Here is a 22,925-nt window from a genome sequence, read left to right on the forward strand (position 1 = left end):
TGGGTGGGAGGTGTTTGAATCAAGAGTGCCGGCCCCTCACTAATGGCTTGGTGCTATTCTCCAAGAAGTGAATGAGTTCTCTTTGTTTCTTTCTTTTTTCTTTTGTTGAGGATTTTGCATCAGTATTTATCAAGGATGTTGGCCTGCACTTTTCATTTTTCTTTGCTATATTTTTGCCTGACTATGGTATCAAGGTAATACTGGCCTCACAGAATGAGTTTAGAAGTATTTCCTCCTTCTTTACTTTTTGAAATAGCTTGACTATAATTTTTTATTATTTTTAAATCGGTGAAATTCAGCAGTGAAGTCATTGGTCCTGGGCTTTTCTTTGTTGGAACACTTTTTTTTTTATTACAACCTAAGTCTCATTCATTGTGATTCACCTGTTCAGGTTTTGGATTTCTTCATGGTCCAATCTTGCTAGATTGAATGTGTCTGGGAATTTATTCATTTCTTCTAGTTTTTCCAATTTATTGACATATAGTTTTTCATAGAAGCCTGTAATGATCCTTTGAATTTCTCTGGTCTTAGTTGTAATATCTCATTTTATATCTTGATTTTACTTATTTTATTTATTTACTTCTGTTCTTTGTTATTTAACCTGGATAAATGATAGCTGATTTTGGTAAACTTTCTAATAAACCATGTTTCTGTTTCATTGATCTTCTACATTGTTTTTCTTGTTTTAATTTCATTTATTTCTGTTCTGATTTTTACTATTTATTTTACTAACTTTGGGGTTAATTTACTCTTGCTTTTTAAGTGTCTTAAGATTATTATTAGGTTGTTTATTTGAAGTGTTTCTACTTTTTTGATGTAGGTGCTTATTGCTACAAACATTCCTCTTACTATTGCTTTTACTGTATTCTGTAGGTTTTAGTAAGTTTCAAGAAGTTTTCTAATTTTATTGTTAATTTATTCATTGATTTACTTATCATTCAGGAGCATATTAATTAATTTCCATGTGGTGTTTAGTTTCTAAAATTCCTCATGTGTTTGATTTCTAGTTTTATTCCATTGTGATCAGAGAAGATACTTGATATTATTTCAATTGTTTAGATGTTTAAAACATGTTTTGTGGCCTAACATATAATCTATCCTTGAAAATGATTGATAAGAATGTCTGTTCTGTAGTCATTATATAAAATCTTCTGTAAATACTGATTATGTCCATTTGGTTTACAGTACAGACTAAGTTCCAATGTTTCTTTGTTGATGTTTTGTCTAGATGATCTTTCCAATGCTGAAAGTGGTGTGTTGAAGTCTCTAACTATTATTGTATTAAGATCTGTTTTTCTCTTTAGCTCTGATAATGTTTGCTTTGTATATATAGGTGCTATTGTGGAGTATATATATATTTACAATTGTTATATCTTCTTGCTAAATTGAATCCTTTATTATCATAATAAAGTAATGACTTTCTTTGTCCCTTCTTATATTACTGTCTTGATACCTATTTTGTCTAAGTATAGCTACTCCCGCTTTTAGTTGTTGTTTAGACTGGCATAGAATATGTTTTTTCATCCCTTTATTTTCAGTTAGTGTGTGTCTTTATAGCTGCAGTGTTTCTTGTACACAATAGATTGCTTTGTCTTTCTTTTTTGTTTATCCATTAAGCAAGATTATTGGGTCTTGCTTATTTTAATTCATGTAACTACTCTATGCCTTTAGATAAGAGCATTTAAACCATTTACATCTATTGTTATTACTGAGAAGCAGGGATTTATTACTGCTATTTTTTTTTTTTTCTGGTTGCTTTGTCCTCTTCCTTCCTTTGTTTTTTTTTAACCCTATTATCCACTCAATACTAATTGAATAAACAAACAAACAAGCACGCAAAGAGAAAATGAATAAAAACTACATTTTAACTCTAGATTTTAACTTTAATTTACATTTAACTTTACTTGCTTTTTAACTTTTTATTTTTCTGTTTATGCCTTATTATAGCCTCTATGTCTTAAAAAGTTGTTGTAGTTATTTTTAATTGGTTCTTTTTATCTTTCTACTCCAGATATGAGTAGTTTATACACAACAATTACAGTGTCATAATATGTTATAATATTCTGTGTCTTTCTGGGTACTTACTAGTGAGTTTTGTACCTTCAGATGATTTTTTATTGCTCAATAACATATTTTTCCTTCACATTAAAGAACTCCCTTTAACATTTCTTGTAGAACAAGTCTGGTGTTGAAGTCTCTTGGCTTTGTTTGTCTACTTAAGTCTTTATTTCACCTTCAATTCCGAAGGCTATGTCTACTGGATACAAGTGATTTTTTTTTTTTTCTTTTAGCACTTTAAATATGTCGTGTCACTTTCTCCTGTCTTGTAAGTTTTCCACTGAAAAATCTGTTGCCAGATGTATTTAAGCTCCTTTGCATGTTGTTTGTTTATTTTCTCTTATTGTTTTTAGGATGCTTTCTTTATGTGTCCTTGACTTTTGGAAGTTTGATTTGTAAATGTCTTGTTAGTCTTACTGGGGTTCAATGTGCTTACTCCTGTTCTATAAACTTCTTGCCCTTGAATATTAATATTTTTCTCTAGGTTTTGGAAGTTCTCTGTTAGTATCTCTTTGAATAAACTTTCTACTCCCATCTCTTTCTCTCTCCTCTTAGATTTTCTCTTTTGAGATCAATAACCCTTATATTTTCTCTTTTGGGGCAGTTTTGTAGATTTTGTAGGCATACTTTATTCATTTTTATTCTCTCTCTTTTTTGGGGGTGTCTATTCTGATTGTGTATTTTCACATAGCCTGTCTTCAAGTGAGCTGTTTCTTCTGTTTGACCAGTCCTGCTTTTAATATACTCCAATGCACTCTTCAGTGTGTATTTTTTCAACTCCAGAATTTCGGCTTGGTTCTTTTTTGTTATTTTAACTTTTTTGTTAAATTTATCTGACAGAATTCTGAATTCTTTCTCTGTGTTTTCTTGAATTTTCTTGAGTTTCCTTAATATGTTATTGGAAGTGCAGAATCCTCGGTTCTTAGACTTACTTGAGGGAAAGAATCTGACAAAGAAACCATTTACCCAACAATAGAGAGTTTACCGAAGAAAAGTAGAGAGAAAAGAGTTTATTTAGAGAGACAGGACACTCAGAGATGAGGCAGTGCAGGCTATTGAAAGTGAATGAGCCAGCAGCAGCCCCGAGAGTTCTGCATTGGGTTATATTGATGCCAGATATTTTCTTGAAGTTTCTGTCTTAAGTTTCCACCTTTTTATTAGTCTAGTTTCTCCCTTCTGCTTTAGGCCCTTTCTAGTTCCCATCCCAGTGTGATGGAATCCTCACTGACTATTAGTGTGCATGTGTGAGCCCAGTGCTGGAAACCAATTCTACCCAATGGCTACATTGCTCATTCCTGCCACCCCAGGAAGGTGGACTACTGGTCAAATCTATACTTATTGTGCCTGTGTATCTCTTTGAAATTTCTATTTTGCCCTCTTCCCTTCCTCATCAGCATGTAACTAGCTATATTCTGACAGGTTTACTACAGAGTGAGCAATTACTAGGCATCTTAAAGGGTGTTTCTTTCGGCACAGGTATTTCCCCTTTTTTCTGCTCATTCTGGCATGCATGTTTTAGGTGGTCTCTGGGATGTAAGATTTTCCAGACCTCCCTTTTCTCAGGGACCCTCCCTCCTGCTCATGTCTAGTTATCTGTCTACTCTAACAAAAACAGCTATTGTGAATCTTCTGTTTGAAAGGTCACATAGCTATGTCTTTACAGAATTAGTACCTGGTGCATTATTTAGTTCATTTGATGAGATGATTTAGTTCATGTTTTCCTGACTAGTTTTAATGCTCAAAGATGTTCATCAGTGTCTGGGCATTAAAGAGTTTGGCATTTACTGTAGTCTTTTCATTCTGTGCTTGTTTGTACTCGTCCTTCCAAGTACTTGAAGGAACATGAGTGTTGTAATCTGTGTCTTTGGTCCCTGCAGCCATATCTTCATAAAAGAATCCCAGGCTCAGTAAATAATGCTGCGGCTCTTGCAGACTCATAGAAGTACTGCTTTGGTGGTCTTAGGTGAGATCTGGGAAAATTACCTGCATTACCAAGCAAAATCTCTTGCTTTTTTTCTTTTTCCACTTTTCTTTAAGCAAATGGAGTCTGTCTCTGTGCTGAGCTACGTGAAGCTGGGGTAGGGGTGACACAAGCACCCTTGAGGCCCCCACCACTGGGACTGCACTAGATGTCTCCCAAGGCCCACAGTATACACTGCTTGGCTACTATCTGTGTTCAGTCAAGTTCTGAGGGCTTTAGAATCAACATAGTGAATCCCCTGGTCCTAGGTTTGTCCAGAGATGCCATCCAGGATCCAAGGCCTGAAGTCAGGAACCTTAGGAATCTATGTGGGTTTTCTATTTTGCTGACGCTAAGTTGACAACAAAACCACAAGAAAAAGTCCTTCTCAGCCTTCCCTCCCCTTTCCTTAAGGAGTCTTTCCCTGTAGCCATACCACCTCCAGCCCATGCTAAGTACTGCCTGGCTACCACCAATGTTGACTCAAGAATCAAGGGCTCTTTTGTTAGCTACCAGGCCTGGGCCTCTCTCTTCAGGGAAGTGGGTCTCCCTCTGGCCACAGGCAGGCTCAGAAATGCTGTTCATGATTAAAGGCCCACAGTTGGCACCCCCAGCATTACTTTTGGTGCTTTACCCCACTGTGGCCAAGCTGGTCCACCAGCTGCATGACAAAGTCCCTCTCCTTCCCTCAAGCAGGATTGTCTCTCCGTGACCACCACAGCTGGGAATGTGCTTGGTCACACCTGAAGCCAGTGCAGCTCTGAGTCTTACTCAAGGCCCACAGCGAGTACTGCTTGCCTACCACTGCTGATTATTCAGGGCCCAGAGGCCCCTTAGTCAGCAGGGGGTGATCCTACCAGAATTAGATTCTTCTCTTCAGGATAGTGGGTTCCCTTCTGACCAGGGTGTGTCTGGAAATGTCATCCAGTAGCTAAGGCCCAAAATGGGGGCCTCAGGACTCTGCCCTATCCTACTGTGGCTCAGCTGGTATCCGAGTTGCAAGACAAAATCCTTTTTACCCTCCCAACTCCTCTCTGCAAGCAGAGGAAAGGCTCTCTCCTTGAACTGCTAGTTGTGCTGTTGGTGGTTGGGAGAGGGGAGGCACAGGTATGCCTTTGTCTGCCCCAGTTGATGTCTCACTAGGTCACATCCCCACTAAGTCCACTGACTCTGAGCCCAGCAAGACACCAGGACGTATCTAATAATTACAGTTCTTGTGGCCTAGACTGCCTTTCAAGTTTATTTTAGACCCCAGAACACTTTAGCCCATGGTGGCTTGTTGGCACTTGACTTCTGACCACTGGAATGAGCAATTCCCCTCTGGCAAGGGTTAGTCTAAATGCTTTCTCCACGGGTGCCAGCTGAGCTCTACCCCATGTTGCTTTCCATTGTCATAGGGCAGCATTGAGTTCATTCCAATTCAAAGTTTCACAATCACTACATTCTCATTCTCCCAAGCCATAGATTCTCTTTCCTCACCATGTGGCTGCTGCAAGGGGATGAGAGAAGAGTGGTGTAACCAAGGAAAGACGGCCTTTTCTGACCGTTTCAGTGCCTCTTTTCTAAATATGATGTTAAAATCAGGTACTGTGATCACTCGCCTGATTTTTCATTCTTATGAAGGTGAGTTTTTGGGGATAGTTGTTCAATTTGATGTTCCCGTGGGAGGAACGATCACTGCAGGCTTGTACTTGGCCACCTTATTCCACCTCTTCTTCCACAAATCAGCTTTAAAAACTTTTAAATTCAGATGTTTTATTAGCCTGGATTCTCCAGAAAAACAGAACACATATATAATTTTATTATAAGGAATTGGTTCTCAAGATTATGGAGGCAAAGATGTTCCAAGAGCTGCAGTTGGCAAGCTGAAGACTCAGAAGAACTATCATATAGGTTCAGCCTGAGTCCAAAATTCTGAGAAGCTAGATAATATATTGTGTGCATTCCAGAATGAGTCTGTGTCCAAAGGCAGGAGAGGATTGATACGTTGGCTTGCAGATAGGCAAAGGGAGAAAATTATCTCTTACTTAGCTTTTTATTTTGTACTCAGGACTGTAAGGGATTGTATGAAAACTATTCACCCATACTGAGGTGGACAATCCACTTTACTAAGTCTATCTATTCAAATTCTGCCTTCCTCTCTTCTGGAAACACCCTCACAGACACATCCAGAATAATGTTTAACAAAATATCTGGACACTCTATGGCCATATCTGGACACACAAAGTTAACTATCACAAATCTACCCCTTGTCAACTTGGTACCCATATGCATCTTCTTCAACCATACATAGTCCCCCTCTCCAAGGAAAATAAAAGGAGGAAGGAAGAAAAGAAGGAAAAACAGTAAGAAAGTCATAAATTCATCTAATATGACACAATTATTTTATATACAGCCAAAAACACACTGACCCCTTCCCAAAAGAGAAGGTAAAGACTTTGTGTAATGCCTACTTTCCTCCTTGGTATCTCATACCTCACATACTATAATGATAAAATTAATAGTAATGAAATACTTTAAGGTAAAGTTAATATAACTTATGTTACATGATAAGGGGGTAAGAGAATGAAAAGAAGATGGGTATTTGAAATATATACACACATTCATGACAAAATAAAGAGGAAATATTAATCACAATCATGTCTTTGTTTCTCTAACTGGTCATATGATTGTAGCTGGTATTTATTGTAGGGAACCAGTACCCATATCACCCATGGGTACCCCTAGTTTGGAGGCAACCAAGGATTGAGAAAAAGATTAAGAGTGCAAGGAGTGGGACCAGGAGACCATCACTTCTTACTCTGGAGGCAGTGAAGGACCTGAGCTCTGGTCTCTCACACTGTTTATTGGTTATAATTACTTTGATCTATAGGGTAGGGGTGGAGTGATGGTGGGGAGAGGGTGACATGTTGGTGGAGTGAATCAGTGAGCTGGAACTGAATCAGTGAGCTGGAACTGTTGTGACATTCTAAAGATCGATAACAGTGGTGGTTTGGGAGTTCCACGAAACAAGAACATGTGGTTATCTGTAGCCTGTTATCTATGTGCAGCTGGTGGAATGTGGGCTTTACAAGGAGCCTACAAGTCTGGATACATCATAGTGCTATGAAGGGATTTTATGTTCTTATGCACAATATTTATGGTAACAGAGCCCAGGTTACCCTGCACCAGAACATGGGGCATGGAGAGGCCTTCCTTCTCAGAGGCCTCCTGTGGCCTTCCACAGTTTGTTGTTCTTTGTTTATGTGTTATTCACAACCAATTTCTGTAGGCACTCTGTAAGTCCTTTCTCCTTTGCTGCTTCCTCCAACAACTTATAACTACTTTTTTCAATGATCCATTTTATATTCTGTTTACATTCAGGAAACACCTCAGCAGGACATGGTGTTTCATCTGGTGGAGTTACTGAAACTTTCATTCCTGAAGGATTTGTATCATTAGTAGTCCTGCAGGGATTGGGTTGTTGTAATTTTTATTGACCTTAAATACAGAGCATGGGAACACTAAGATATAACCTGAGGAAACTCCTGTATGACAGACGTACTCTTCCTTACCTCCACTGTGGATTAGCAGCCACATTTCCCCTCAGTAATCAAGTCTAATCTCTGCAGCCAGCACAGTAACTCTCTTCTTTGCCTGTTGATTTAGATGCATAAGGAGCCCAAAATGGCTGGGCAGCATTATTTACTCCAGTTCAATAAATTTATTGATGTATCTCTCAGTGGAAGTTTTCTTCCCTTTGGAGGTAAGATCTTGAGGCCAGCAAAGCCCAAGAATGTGCAAACAGCAAGCAAAAATTTTCTAGTGGGTCACTGCAGATAATAACAGTGATGTCACTCTTATTTCTAGATCTTGATTCCTAAACCTGTGAATCCCAGCTACAGGAAAGGCAGCGCCTATATTAGGCATTAATTCAAAGCATATACAACCTTCTAGGGAAACTTTTCCCAACCTTGCAAGGTATTGCCAACTAGTTGGCGAAGGAACTAAATTTTTAATAGGGCATTCCATCATTCTATTAAACCAGCTGCCACAAGGTGATGAGGAACATGGTAGGGTCAGTAAACGCCATGTGTATGGGCCCATTTATGAATCTTTTTTTTTTTTTTTTGGCTGTGAAATGAGCTCCTTTGTCAGAAGCAATGCCATTTGGAATATTATGAAGCATTCTGCAAATTATGCAAGCACAAATATGGTAGCTTTGGCAGAAGCAATGCCTGCAGGGAAGGCAAATCTATATCCAGTATAAGTGCTATTTAGTATTTACTAAGGACAAAACATTATCTCTTCCAAAATGGGAGCTATCCAATGTAATTATCCTGCCATTATGTAGCTGACTGATCATTTGGGGGATGGTGTCATATCCAAGGCTCAGTGTTGGTTTCTGTACCCGAGAGCTTCAGCATTGTCAGCAGTGGCTGGAGTGAGGTTGGCCTTGGTGAATGGAAGTCCATGTTGCCGAGTCCAAGCATAACTCCATCCCAGCCATCATAGCCAGTTTGTTCATAAGCTCATTGGCCGATGAAAAAGGTGGCTGGGAAAAGAGGCTGACTGGGATTCGTAAAACAGACTATCTTGTCCACTTGATTATTAAACTGCCAGTATGTTGGGGTTGTCATTTGGTGCCTATTCATATTGATAGGCAAAAATGTGATTCATATGCCTTTTCCACAAATTTCATCGTCACCCATTGTTCAATCATGTTCCTCCCATGGTCTTAGTCATGAAACCATACTATTAGTCATAGCCTGTGAATTGGTACACAATTGTACATGTGGCCATTACACCTTCCAAGCAAAGGGAACAACCAGAAGCATTGCTTAAATTCTGCCACTAGCAAGATTTCCCTTCATCATTTCTATTCACAAATGTTATAGAAAGGGGCTCTATGCTATAGCTGTCCACTTTCAGTTGGTGCCTGCATATCCTGCAGAATCCTCTGTAAAACAGACCTAAAGCTTTTCTTTAGTAAAACCAATCACAGGGGATTCTCTATGAGGCCACAGAGGTAGTCTGAGGGAGGAGACAGCGTAGAAGGAGTGGGGATTATGGACATTTGTGCTACTTCTTCAACTTTCTTGTGCCTCAGGGCCTACTGAGGCCATATCACCTATACAAAACTTCTATTTGATGATGCAACTCTCGTGTATGTCCAACTTTATGACTTGGTGAGTCAGGTAACAGTACGCTCACTCAAATTACATAGTAAATTGGTAGACAATTGGTCTTCAGTAGAAGACCAGTAACTGCCTCTCAAAGAGAGAGTAGTTATCGGCAGAGAATAGCAAAGCATTTTTCCAAAACTCTGTGAGAGTGTGCTATCTTCAAACCATTAGATGAGGCACACATATATTGAGAAAGTCAATCTGTTTTTGTTAAACTACTGATTCAAATATTAATTTCATCTAAAAAATCATACAAACACACCCAAGATATTATTTAACTGAATATGTCTGCATCCCACGGCCCAGTCAAGCTGACACATAAAACTAACCATCACAGATGTATTTTAAATTGTTAGTTTGTTTTGTATGTACATGCTTAATTTTTCAAATTTCTCAAAACAAAAAGAAAACTGCATCAAGGCAAAACAAAAAGATACTGCTGAAAAATAATAGCAAGTTTAAAAGGTACTGTTATTGGGCGTCTAATACATAACATTCTCTACTTATCCACATTTTTCATCTTTTGCTATTTGTTTCCTTTCATCAAAAGTATATATTTCTCTTTCTATCCTCTTAGAATCCAATGACTAGTAATGCAAGGATAAAAGTACAAAAATATTAACTATAAAAGGTTTGAAAAAGGCAATTCAAAAAGATAGTCATTAAAAACATCACTGACACATAGAATTATAAGATGTAACCTAAATTAAAAAGGCAAGTTTTATTTTATGTATTATCTGATTTTTCTAATTGTATTTATGTGATTAGTTAGTGTTAAAAAAGGAAGTATTAGTGGACTTCAAGAAATAAATGTTGAGTGATTGAATAGAAGAGTATCAGTCTTTCCCTGATGTATTTTACAGCTGAGTGGGCACGGTAAACAATTACATCAAATGTGATGAGTATCATTTTAGGGAATGAAGTGTGCTGTGTAAGTCCAGAATAGGCCCATCCATCCTAATGTAGTGAGTCAGGAAAGGCATCCCTAAGGAGGAAATTTTAAAATAAGATATGACAAATTTAGTTAAAGGAAAATACTAAAAAAAGGGAAAGATGTTAAAAGGTGAGATGCAAACATCAGGTTTGAAAGCTAGAACAGGCCTTCTGAGACATAAAGACAACACAAAATAATTGTTATGTATAGAATGTATATATAGCAAGAGGGAAAAGAGGCAGATATGCCCCTGAAATTCAGGGCCAGATTATCCAGGATGTGTAAATAAGGTTATGGAATTCAAGCTATTATAATAACAATAAAAGTAAATATTAAAAATATATACTCTTTTAATAAAATAAAAAAATTTAAAAACAAACAAAAAAACAGCGAAAATCCCAAAACCAAAAAAAAAAAAAAAAAAAAAAAAACACACACACACACACAAAAAAGCAAACAACATGCCCAGTATAACACGGAAATATGCATGACACTAACCCTGGTTTTTATGACTTCAGGTGTATAGTTCTTAAATGCTGTGACTTGAAGACTTTTAACCTAGATAGTAATATGACTAGATTTATGATGTGGAAAAATCACCCTCTTTGGTATAAAAAATCGCTTGAAGTAGAGCAAGAGTGGAGGCAGCATGATTAGAAGATTGCTCTGGTGGTCCAGAGAAGACAAGATGGTGGAGAATATATGAAGTAGCCACAGAAATGAAGAAAGATGTCTTGAGAAGCTATTTCACAGATGGAAAATCTACCTACATATGATAATTATTTTGATGCTGAACTTGCAAAGGAGGTGCAAAATATGAAACATTAATAATTTGAGCTATGATTAAAAACAGAATTTTAATAGTCAAATAATTCAAAGAAAATGGAATGCTGAAGAAAGAAGTGAGGGCAGGATGTAACAGGAATTGTAAAGTGTATGATGTAAGTCAAGGTAGCAGGGATAAGCTAGTTAAAACTTCAGTTTTATTTAAAATATACTCTTCTGGTAATTTTGAATATATAATTATTATCATTTATTATACTCACTTTGCAGAGCAAAAGACCGCTGAAGCTTATTACTCCTGAATAAGAAAATTTTGCATTTCTTGATCAATATCTCTCATCTCCATCCACCTCTTTGTAAATGTTCTCACTACAAAAACAAAATTATAAGTATGTGAGGTGATGGATTTGTTAGTTTTATTTAATAATTTTATAATGTAAGCATATATAAAAATATCATACTGCACCTATAATTTATGATATAAATAGTCATTGTTTTCAGTTAATTTTTAAAAATTATAATTTTAGAATCATGTTAGGATTGCAGAAACTTTAAGGTTTTTTTTCAATTCATAATTTCTAGGATTACATGGTCTGTTTGTTTTAAATATTCCATGATCAGCCTTCTACATTAAAAAGTTATTTTTGTAGATGGGCACATATTAATGGAAATAAAATAATTTATGAAAAAACCCTATTTTTTCCTTAGACATAGTTCATATGACCAGAGGACAAGCTGCGAGTTTTATATTACTTGAATCCTAAAAGATCTAAAAAATGCAACATTTTATAAAAATGAAAACATTGTGGTTGAAAAAGTGTTCTCCTGCAGTCATATAGAAAATAAGCAATTAAAAATCTCTCTCTCTCTCTCTCTCTCTGATTAGTCTCTTTTAAACAGAGCTTGTGTTTCTACAAAGAATATTATACCTAATTCCATAATTCCCCCTTAATCATGATTTTACTTTCTGAGGTTTCAATTACCCATGGTAAATAACAATAAGATATTTTGAGAGAGGGAGAGAGACCATTCACATAACTTTCATTACAGTATATGGTTATAAGTGTTCCATTTTATCATTAGCTACTGTTGCACATCTCTTATTGTGCCTAACTTAGAAATCAAACTTTATTATAGGAAGGTACATATAGGAAAAAACATACTATATACAGGGTTCAGTACTATCCACAGTTTCAGGGATCCGCTTATGAAATGTATCCCCCATAGATAAGGGGATAGTCTATCCTGAAGGGGAATAAAATCAGTTAAAAATTAAGGTGTCTACTCTAACCTTGTCATTATAATAAATTCAGAAATACCTCATATCTTAGAGCTTAGTCATTTTAAATGTAATCAACATTAATTAATATTTTACACTCAAAATGTAGGTTAATTTTTTTTTTAATGCACTAGTGGTCAAAATCTTGGTAACATTTTACTGATAAATATCTTTGTTTTGACAGATACATATAAATTTTCACATTATTTTAAATCTAGTCTCTTATGATGTCTAAATGTGACTGTTAAAAATTTTGAGTATATAAGAACAGAAATATTTAACTTCCTCCCACAGTGAAAGTCAAGATAATCATTAAGATAATCATTGCATAGCTGTTATATGGACACATATTTATAGTGCCAGAATTATGTTTTATGTAATGATAATGTATATATTTACAGAACTCTTTTTTTCTACCTCTAAAGCTTCACACTGACCAAGATAAAGGAGATGGAAATTTAAAATACATACTAACAGGAGATGGGGCTGGCAGTCTATTTGTTATAGATGAAAATACAGGAGACATTCATGCTGCAAAGAAACTAGACAGAGAAGAAAAATCTCTGTACATTCTTCGTGCCAAGGCTATAGACAGAAAAACTGGGCGGCAGGTGGAACCGGAATCGGAATTTATCATTAAAATTCATGATATCAATGACAATGAGCCAAAATTTACAAAAGACTTATACACTGCCAGTGTTCCTGAAATGTCTGGAGTCGGTAGGTATATTCTAATCCATGTAAACTTTTTTATTTGTTTGTTTTCTCAGGTAATTATTATTTACATGTGGTTATGGTATGTGGCCTCCTTCAAGATAATAGTTGTAACTACTATTTAGTTTAAACAAACTCTTCTATTTTAAATTCTATGTATTTTAATTCTCCTGTTTTGCTGTAATTTATATAAAATATGATTACTGACGGCAGTTAATTCATGTTATTTCAATCAATACCCTCCACTCTACTTAACCGGCATTCAAAGAGCAGTCAAGTGGAATGTATTTTTGCAAGAAATAAAAAAAAAATAATAGATAGCATCAGCAGCTTTGGACATTTTTGCTTGCATTATTTTGAATAACAATTAATGCTTGCATTTGGCAAAGTTCTATTGAAGTGTTTTCTCATTTGATCAATAAAGCCAACTTATGTGGTAGGCATGAGAAATGGAAATTTAAATCCCTGTCTGTTAATTAGGAACCAAAGATTCAGAAAGGCTAAGCAAGTGAATTAAGATCAAATAATCTGGTAGTATCATGACAAGATTGCAAGCCTTTTTATGTTATTTTTGTGCACATTTCACTGCTGACCATTGGCTTATGCAAATTGAAAAATAATTGTTTCACTTCTTGCTGTCCACCATTTTAGATACCACTTGTAAAAAGTTTTATCTGTGTATGACTACATTTAACTCTATTGATATGAAAGGTCTAGATTTGTTAACGAGAGAATGAGAACTGATTCAAATCATAAAATATTTCTAAAATAAGTGATATAAGTGAATTTATAAGATCTGCAACCAATTTCCCAATTTCGATACGATTTAGTTGAACACTATTTCAAAACCAGTTTTAAGTGTATGATTTTGACATTTTTATAACTAATGCTTCAGTCTAAAATAATTTCTATACAAGGAGAAACAAACTTATCCACAAATTTGCTGAATGTTTAATGTAGAATGTTAACTATGTGGGCTTTTTAGTAGGAAGAACCAAGAGTTTTTTAAAAACGTATTTATTCTCACCTCAAATGAAATCTCATCCACCTGAGGAAAACACAGTTAAATAGCCCTTTCAGATATTCCCTCTAATAATACCAAAGGGATTTATCAAATTAGACAGGACTTCTGTGAAATCACAGTGCCCTAAAATAAAACATAAGTTGATTTCTCCTGTTATATTTTTTAGTACCTGAGTTGCATGGAAAGTACTGGATTGGTTTGTATAGGCTTACCAGTGGGCTACTTTGGACACCTGTCATGGTTTTGAAATGGGTTTATATGTGAGGAAAATGTACATATAAAATTATATTCATCAACTTCCTATTGATGATTATTTTAAAGTAATTCTGTTTTTAAGTTAGTGCCTTTTATAAGATATTATTTCTCTTGTGTACGTATTGTTTTGTGAGATATTTTGAAACCTCACAGTACAAAAACCTTCACTTGTCCTTCCTGAGAAAGATTTGACACATCTAGAAAAGTAAAAAGTGTAATTAAGATAATGAAAATATCTAAATATGAGAAATTTTAATAATAATTGCTTTAGATGTGAATGCACAAAAGTTTTTCAAAGAAGTACCCCACTTTTGTGGAAAAACAAATATTTCCCTATCAGAAACTATTGATATCTAATCACACATAACCTGTATTTTCTCCTACATTATTTTCAGTTGACTATTATGTTTCATTTTGTGTATTAACATTTATCAGTTGTATATAGAAATCAAATATGTTTTGTCTCATATGAAATATTAATGTAACTAGGTTCTATTAATACTGGTTGAGTATGTAACAATATCAGGACTGAAAAACACACACATACACACACACACATACACACTTGTTTTAAAATCCTGGTTTCATCATTCGTAATAAAATATACAATACATAAGTTTATGCATAAAGGATGGTTTGTAGTTTATATTGCACAAAATCTCCTTCTGTACAAAACCTCTTTCTGTTAGGCAATCTCTATTTCATTTGCATAAGCTTTAAAGTGTAAGCAGTACAATTTCAGATTAGTGTAGGTTGCAAAAACAAGGATTTGAGCCAATGTCAGCTGCATTCACTTCGTGGCTAGAATTACCATGAAATGAGACAAGTATGTAGCAGCAGGCAGCTGTATGGCTCTGGCTTCAGCTTTTGGCATTAAAAATTAAGTGTTTAAGAATATAATAAATTTTAATCCTGTTTGTAGAGAACATTCTTCATTACTAATATTAACATTACATTACTTGTTTCCACCTTGGTTCACCTATAATTTTGTATGTGCTACCATTACTTAAATATAAACGTACAATATATTTTATTATATACAATATGTATAGGCCAAAGATACTACACTTGATTTAATTGCCTATTTTAATAAATAAATAAAAATGAGCCCAAAAGAATTAAACTGACTTGACCAAAACCACACAGAATCAGCTTACTACTAGCCTATTTTTAAAAAGAAAAGGGAAAGTTAATAGATGCAGAATGTATCAGTCCATTTTCATACTGCTGATAAAGTCATACCTGAGATTGGGAAGAAAAAGAGATTAATGGACTTACAGTTCTACATGGGTAGAGAGGACTCACAATCATCACAGAAGGTAAGTTGGGGCAAGTCATGTCTTACATGGATGGCAGAAGGCAAAGAAAGAGAACTTGTGCAAGGAAACTCCTGTCTTTAAAACCATCAGATCTCGTGAGACTCAGTCACTATCAGGAGAACTATGCAGGAAAAACCAGCCCCCACAATTGACATGGGAATTGTGAGAGTTACAATTCAAGATGAGATTTGGGTGGGAACACAGCCAAACCATATCAAAGAGATAGCTGGACCGTTTTAATGCCTATTTTTCTCTGTTAAATAGTTATGCTTATTATTCAAAATGTAATCTGGAAAACTTTTAATTTATTAAATTGAGAGTAACTCCTCTAAAGTAGTAACTTTCTCATTTATTACTTTATATCAAATGCCCTTATCATTCAAACTAAATCTAAATAAGAATATAGGGGATAAAGTCTCTGCATTTTAATACATACATATCTATATATAACCATATATCTATATATATATATAACTATGTATATAACCATATATACCACTATATATATAAAGCCATATAAATAATATCTAAATAAAAAGTAGATGTATTTTACTTCCTAAACTTGTGTTGATCTTTTTTTGTAACTCTCCTACCTTATTTAAAGGAAAATAAAAGACTAACTCATTATAATAATTGCAGGTGTGATTTTCTTTATACCTACGTATGCAAATAAGCCAATTTACTTAGGAAAACTAACAAGTAATATTTCGGAACTCTGTCATGCCTTGTGTAATCCATATATTAACAGTTAAATCTGATGCATAATCAAAGAATTAAGAATGCATCTGTAAATAAAATAATACATAATACTTTAATTCTATAATTATTTTCAGATAGTACAATGGATTTCATTTAAATCAGAGTTGAAAGCAACAAGTATTAGCTTTGTGAAGAAATAGAGTCTTATGGAATAAGACAAGATTTCTTTATTATTGCCCTACACTTCTTTACAATGTTATCTTCTGATAATCTCCATTTATCTGTCCCTTATTTCCATTCACTTTTAGTTCCTAAAGTATTTGTTTCTTCCTTTTCTCTCTCACCAATTCCTTTCCTTGTTGCTTCCCTCTGCCTCAGTTGCTGTCTGTCACAATCATATGCTATATTTCACATTAAATTTTTAGTGCCAAATGCCCTACCCCATTTTCAGTTAAATTAAATTGCCTCCAATAAACTCATGAAATCTGAAATACATTAGCACATTCTAATCAGAACATATAATCTGGAAGCTATATAAAGATACATAATTGAATATAATGGGATATACTTTGCTTACAACGTTTTGTATTTTCCATTTCCATTTCTACTTTTTATATTTTTCATTTCTTGTGATCATTATACTATTGATTAAAGATTTTCTTTGAACTTTCTTCATGTGCATGCTTTCTAATTCTCCTAAGCAAATTCCTATTGTGTAAATTTGGTGATTTGGGATGCATCCTTTCTCAATGACTGGAAATTTTCCCTACCTTCACTCTCAAAAACATATCCAGTCCTCCTCCCAGTACTTTGATCCCCAACCAGGAATCCCTTTGTAGTTTTTTACAAACCGTAAAAGTAACTCAGTCAGTGAATTCTTCATGTCCCAGAGGTTTACTATGTGTGAATTCAATACTGTATCCAGTTGTATCTGTAACACCAGAGAGTTAGGCCATTTGGTAAAATATGTATAAGGAAATTTTTTTAACCGAATGTATTTAGAATGGAATTAGACCTAGGCCAGCTCTATCACCCACTGGGTTTGTGATCATTAGCAATTTTTCTGTGCTCCAAGGCCCACATCCCACATATGCCCTGAAGATAAAGTAATAAAAACCAATCAGGTACTGAGAACTACATCTAGTCCACATTAAGCATTCTGTGAATGTTAGTTCTTATGATTTTGCACTAGATGCTCTGCTTGGTTTTAAGTACAAAATGTTGAATAAACCGGATATGGACTCTGCCCTTAAAGAGTTTTCATTTAACAGGAAAATGAACTTATATTTAACAAAGCATGATTTCAATTCCTGGACATCTAATCAATAGACCCCTTAGAATTTCACTGCAATATCTGAAAACATCACCCCTACTTCTCTTATTAGTGTCCCTCACAGCACAAACATTTATGTTGAGAGCACTGTTTTCCCCTGCTCCTCAAATTAATGGCTGTCATCACACTATGGCAGAAGCAAGTAGCTGACTGTCAAACCAGATTCACAGAGAGGTGTGAAGAATAACCTCCTTTTTCATTTTCTATAACTTTCTTTACCTTAATCTCACATTGAAAATATTCCAATTTCTTTTCTACAGTGGTCAATCGTCAGGCCTTAGGCTGTAGGGTAGAATAAAGAGCATACTATTCACCGTTTTTCTTTGTTTCCCCTAGTTCATAGAGTGATTCTGTTTCTTTACACTTTATTTGATTTTACCATTATATCAGCAACTCCAGACATACAGAAAGATAGATGATAGATAGATATACACAGATACAGACAAAAAGAAAGAATGTGTGAGAGAGAAAGCTTTTAAATGTTATACAACATAATAGGCTGTGAAGTGTATTTTCTGACATTAACATGACACAGGGTTGCTGTTTATTAAAACGTAAAGGCCGTATTTCCCCTCCTCAATATTATCTGTGTTTAGTAAGACAGTTTTAAATTAGTAACATTTATACTTCTTAAGTAGTCTTTGCATGCAAATATTTCATTGTAACTTTCTATATAAATATAATTAATCAATGATAGATGATAGGTAGAAGGCCTATGTTTTGGGGTCATTTACATTTGATATTTTAGATATTTCGAACAGCAGATTCAAAACATTTTCATATTTACATATAAGGCACAAATATACAGAGGGATATCTCTTCTTTTGTATATGAAGTTTATTTTGTATCGTGTAATAACTTGAATTGATATAACTTCCTCTAATATGATGTGTAAATATATATATGTAAGATCAGCTGGCATAGCTTGATTACATTGTGTAATCTAGACTTTTCTTATCTTTAAATTATAATAATAATTATATTGATGAATTTTTCTTCCATATCCAGAGGAGTACTTTTGGTTCCCCAAAATCTGTAGCCATCAAGTTATTTATTTATCAGCTTTTAACATTTCTTCACGATTTACTATTATAGAATTAGCCTTTGTGTCTTTGAAATTTTTCGTAAATATTCTTAATTATATATTTAAGTAAATAATGAGTTAAGAATTACAGTGAACTTATTTGATTCTTTAACATATTTTCTATTTAAATTAAGACATATTATATGTGAAACTTATAAACATGAATTGCAAAAATAATGATCTCAAAGTCAAGTTCATCTCTTTGATATGAGATGAAATACATAAATTTGTCATTCAAGTTTCACTATGTTTTACTTAGTATATTTTTATATTTGTTTAATATGAAAACAAAATATTTATTTTAAATAACTAATGAACAGATAAAAAGTGTATGTATTTTGGAAAATTTAGAGGGATGTAAATATCCAAGTGTATTCTCTTTTATTCTGTCTTTATAAACAAACATTTATAAACTTAGTATAAGACATAAACCATTTTCTATCTAATTTTATTACTACTTTTAACTGTGTAATAAATCATTATATTTCTGAATAAAACTACAACTATTTATTCCCTATAATCCACCATACTGTCTCTCAGTTTGCTAAAAAATAACTTATCGATGATATTTTATCAGTGATTACCAGTGTTTAAAAGCAACCCTTAGTATTACCAGAATTCTGAGAGGTGGGACAAGCATTTTATATGTGTGCTTTTAGCTTTTTAGCCACATCACAGAGTTTATTTCTACTGTTTATATTAACCTCTTTGTGAAGCATCTTGGCTTAACTTCAAAGAACATCTACCCAATGATAGAGCTGATCACTGAAACTAAAATTTCACAACAAATATATTATTCGAAAGAGCCAAATAGCTATAGAAGACTGTTTTTACCTGTACCCACGATGAAAGCTTGCAATATGCTGATATTAAAAGAAAAATAAAATGGGTAACTCAAGAAATGTCCTAAAATTATGAACTATTTGTATTTTTAGCATATTGATAATGCTTAATAATTCATATTTCAATAACCCCCAATTGTGAAAACCACACTTATTCTAATATATATCACATAGAGTTATGTAAAAGATATTACATGTAAATTAAAAAAAAAAAACACTTTGTTGAACTTCTGCACATCATAAAGTGATTTGTGTGGGGGGATGAAAATCACTTTATCTTTTTTTTCATGTAGTGAACACATGAGTGGATAATTTTTTAATGATAAAAGTTTACAGCTGGGATGAATTAAGTAAATATGTAGTGCTTCCACCCACTCACAGGACACATCAATTCCATTACAGTTGAGAAAATAAGGGCCTCAAGAAAATGAACTCCAGTTCTCATCGTTATGCTAATTAATTCTGAGAAAACATTAAAAAGACTTGCTCAATTCATGTGTTTACATTCAAATATATTGACAGGAAATAAGCTGTTAGTATTTATCTTAATTACCATATATTAATTTTTTTTGGAATTGCCATACACATATACACACAACATTGGAGAAACCTCCACCATAATTCAATTAGACAAGTTATTGAATGTGTAATGTATGTGGGCTTATTAAAATGGTTAGTGGGGTCAATATGGAATTCTCCTTGTTTTTAAAAACTTTAAAATATATGTAAGAACCAGACTCAAACTTTTAGAAAGTATGTAAAATATACTGAAAATGTCCTACAATCTAGGTTTGTCCAAGGCCATGCCTCGGAGACTTCAGTTAAGGGTGATGTTAGAACCATGCTTTGAATCTTTATAGAAATACAGAAAAAAATAATTTTAAAATCATCAATATATTTTATTATGTTTATTCCCACTTTTAAAGCACTTTTATCTTTTGAAATATTTGAAACAAAGTTTAAAATAATTTAAGTTTTATGATATAAAATTTATATCAAGGTTAAATTATAATATTGCATGTGGTCCCAGAATTATACAGTTTACACCTCCTTTTGGATAATACTGATTTACAAATGTGCAGGAAATAACCCATATTATGCAGTATATCAATAGGGGTAATCATAACTAACCATATTATCTATGTTTAAAAGAAAGACATAGGCCATTAATAATTAGAGATATCTTGGGAACAAGAGATATCTTGCAGGTCAATTTTACAGGATTTTGGTTTGTTTCTTCATCGAAATTGTCTCTTTATTTTATTAACTATTCACAGTCAAATATACCAGAGTGAAAACACAAGCAGGATAAAAACATGTTAGATTTGTTTTTTAAATACATCTTTTCAGTTAGCAGTAAATGTACTACTTATAAATTTCATGTGCCTTATATTTATTTTAAGAATGTCTGCCCCTAAAATATTTCCAATCAATTAAAAATACAATACATTAATTAGACTCATTATATTCATCTTACTGATAAAATATATTTTGATACTTTTTCTTAGATAAACAAAAAAATTAAGAAACAAGTTTATAGAAAATGAGAAAGAAAAGTAACTTTTTTGAGGAAGTATTTAAATTTCTTCAAACATAAAACATTGTCTAATACAAAACACTGACAGCAACATATTTTTAAGAAAGATTGTTTCAAATTTGGAAGTATGTAAATGTCTCTGTTTGGGGATGGGGGTTTCATGTAGGTACATCTGTTATACAAGTGACAGCAACTGATGCAGATGACGCCAACTATGGAAATAGTGCCAAAGTTGTCTATAGCATATTGCAAGGACAGCCATATTTTTCAGTGGACCCAGAATCAGGTACAACGTTTAATCTTGGCCGACAGCTTATTGTATAATACATTAAGATGCATATTAATTTAGAGATTTTAAAAATATTTTTAAACCATTATTCATTCAGTTTCGTGTTTCTTTTTGTTTCCCATTGTTATTGAATGTAAACAAATGTAAACTTTCTATTATTTAAATAACTTATTAGAACCCTTAGCTCTTTAAACTTTTATTTCTTGGGTTTGAATTTGAAACACTTAAATACAAAATTTCACAGAGATTCAGCACATTATATGGTATCGAGAATATTCAAAACTTGAATGTGACAATTATCAAAATTAAACAACTGTATTTGTCTAAAGATTTTTGACTGAAGCTAATTTTTGTATTCAACAAAATAAATACATTGATTTAGCAAAACCCATTTTATGAACAATAGCCTACGGCAAAACTCTTCTTGTTCTGTGAATTATGTTAAGGTGATTATGGATTGAAAGTCATATTTAAATAAACTGACATTTATGTTTGTTAAAATCAACTTCTGTAAAATGAGTTTTGTCTAGCTTAATTTTAAAATTCAGTGATTTAATTGCAAAACTTGTGTCAACTTTTTTCAAAAGGTATAATAAAAACTGCATTACCAGACATGAGCAGAGAAAATAGAGAGCAGTACCAGGTTGTTATACAGGCCAAAGACATGGGCGGCCAGATGGGAGGCCTTTCTGGAACTACCACAGTCAACATCACGCTGACAGATGTCAACAACAATCCTCCTCGATTTCCACAGAGTAAGGAATGTTTCAGTGATCTCATGTCCAAAAACTTCTCAAACACACTACTAATAGAGTTTAACATTCACACTTCATACTTGTAGTTTTGCTACTGGTTTATGCATAATGGCAAAACCACAATTCATTCCTCTACCAAAAAAAAAAAAAAAATCACGATTTCCCACAAATAGCGATGGTGATTATTTTCATCATTTTTTGGAGTACGCAATGGGAGAAAACAAAGTATTACTTTTCTCTGGTAACTTTTTAATTAGCTTTTCTAATTTTGAAGTGTTACAAAGTTTTCCAGACATCCTTTCTCAACATTCACTATGAGCATCTTAAGATTTTCCTCTGAATCTGCTTCTTGGTTAGGATTATGGACTCTCTTGTCTGGCTATCTGGATTCAAATACTGTGTCTTTCACTTGTCTTACTTCAGTTACTTTGTTTGTATGTAAAACTTACAATGTCTTCTCTAATTGATCCTGAAATCAATTATAATGGATTCTGGGTTTCAAGCGATTCTGTTGCCCCAGCCTCCTGAGTAGCTGGGACTACAAGTATGCACCACCACGCCTAGCTAATTTTTGTATTTTTAGTAGAGTTGGGTTTCACCATGTTGGCCAGAATGGTTTCAATCTCTTGACCTCGTGATACACCTGCCTCAGCCTCTGAAAGTGCTGGGATTACAGGTGTGAGCAACCTCACCTGGCTGAGAAAATGGTTTAAGCACTAAGATGGCCAAGTGGAGAGTCTGGCCGAAATCCATAGGAGAAGTTAATCTGTTCACCTGGATTCTGAATGCTTTTGGTGGACATTATCGTAAGACACAATGACTTCTTGATATTTTAAAAACATCAATGCAGGTCGGCTTATTTAGCATCATGTTTATATTCTCTTAGGGTCCCATA

General features: G+C 33.9%; 1 protein-coding gene across 1 annotated transcript in view; it reads left to right on the plus strand.

The window, feature by feature from the left end:
- Positions 1-22,925, plus strand: part of CDH9 (cadherin 9) — a 162,353-nt gene that overhangs the window by 102,558 nt on the left and 36,870 nt on the right. Inside the window, exons 3-5 of the mRNA XM_032279050.1 lie at positions 12,605-12,899; positions 21,153-21,272; positions 21,863-22,030. Of these exons, the coding sequence (XP_032134941.1) occupies positions 12,605-12,899; positions 21,153-21,272; positions 21,863-22,030 (583 nt within the window). The remainder of the gene's footprint in view (positions 1-12,604; positions 12,900-21,152; positions 21,273-21,862; positions 22,031-22,925) is intronic.

Source organism: Sapajus apella, unplaced genomic scaffold, assembly GCF_009761245.1.
Source record: "Sapajus apella isolate SASKATOON/1434 unplaced genomic scaffold, GSC_monkey_1.0 scaffold11, whole genome shotgun sequence".
NCBI lineage: Eukaryota > Metazoa > Chordata > Mammalia > Primates > Cebidae > Sapajus > Sapajus apella.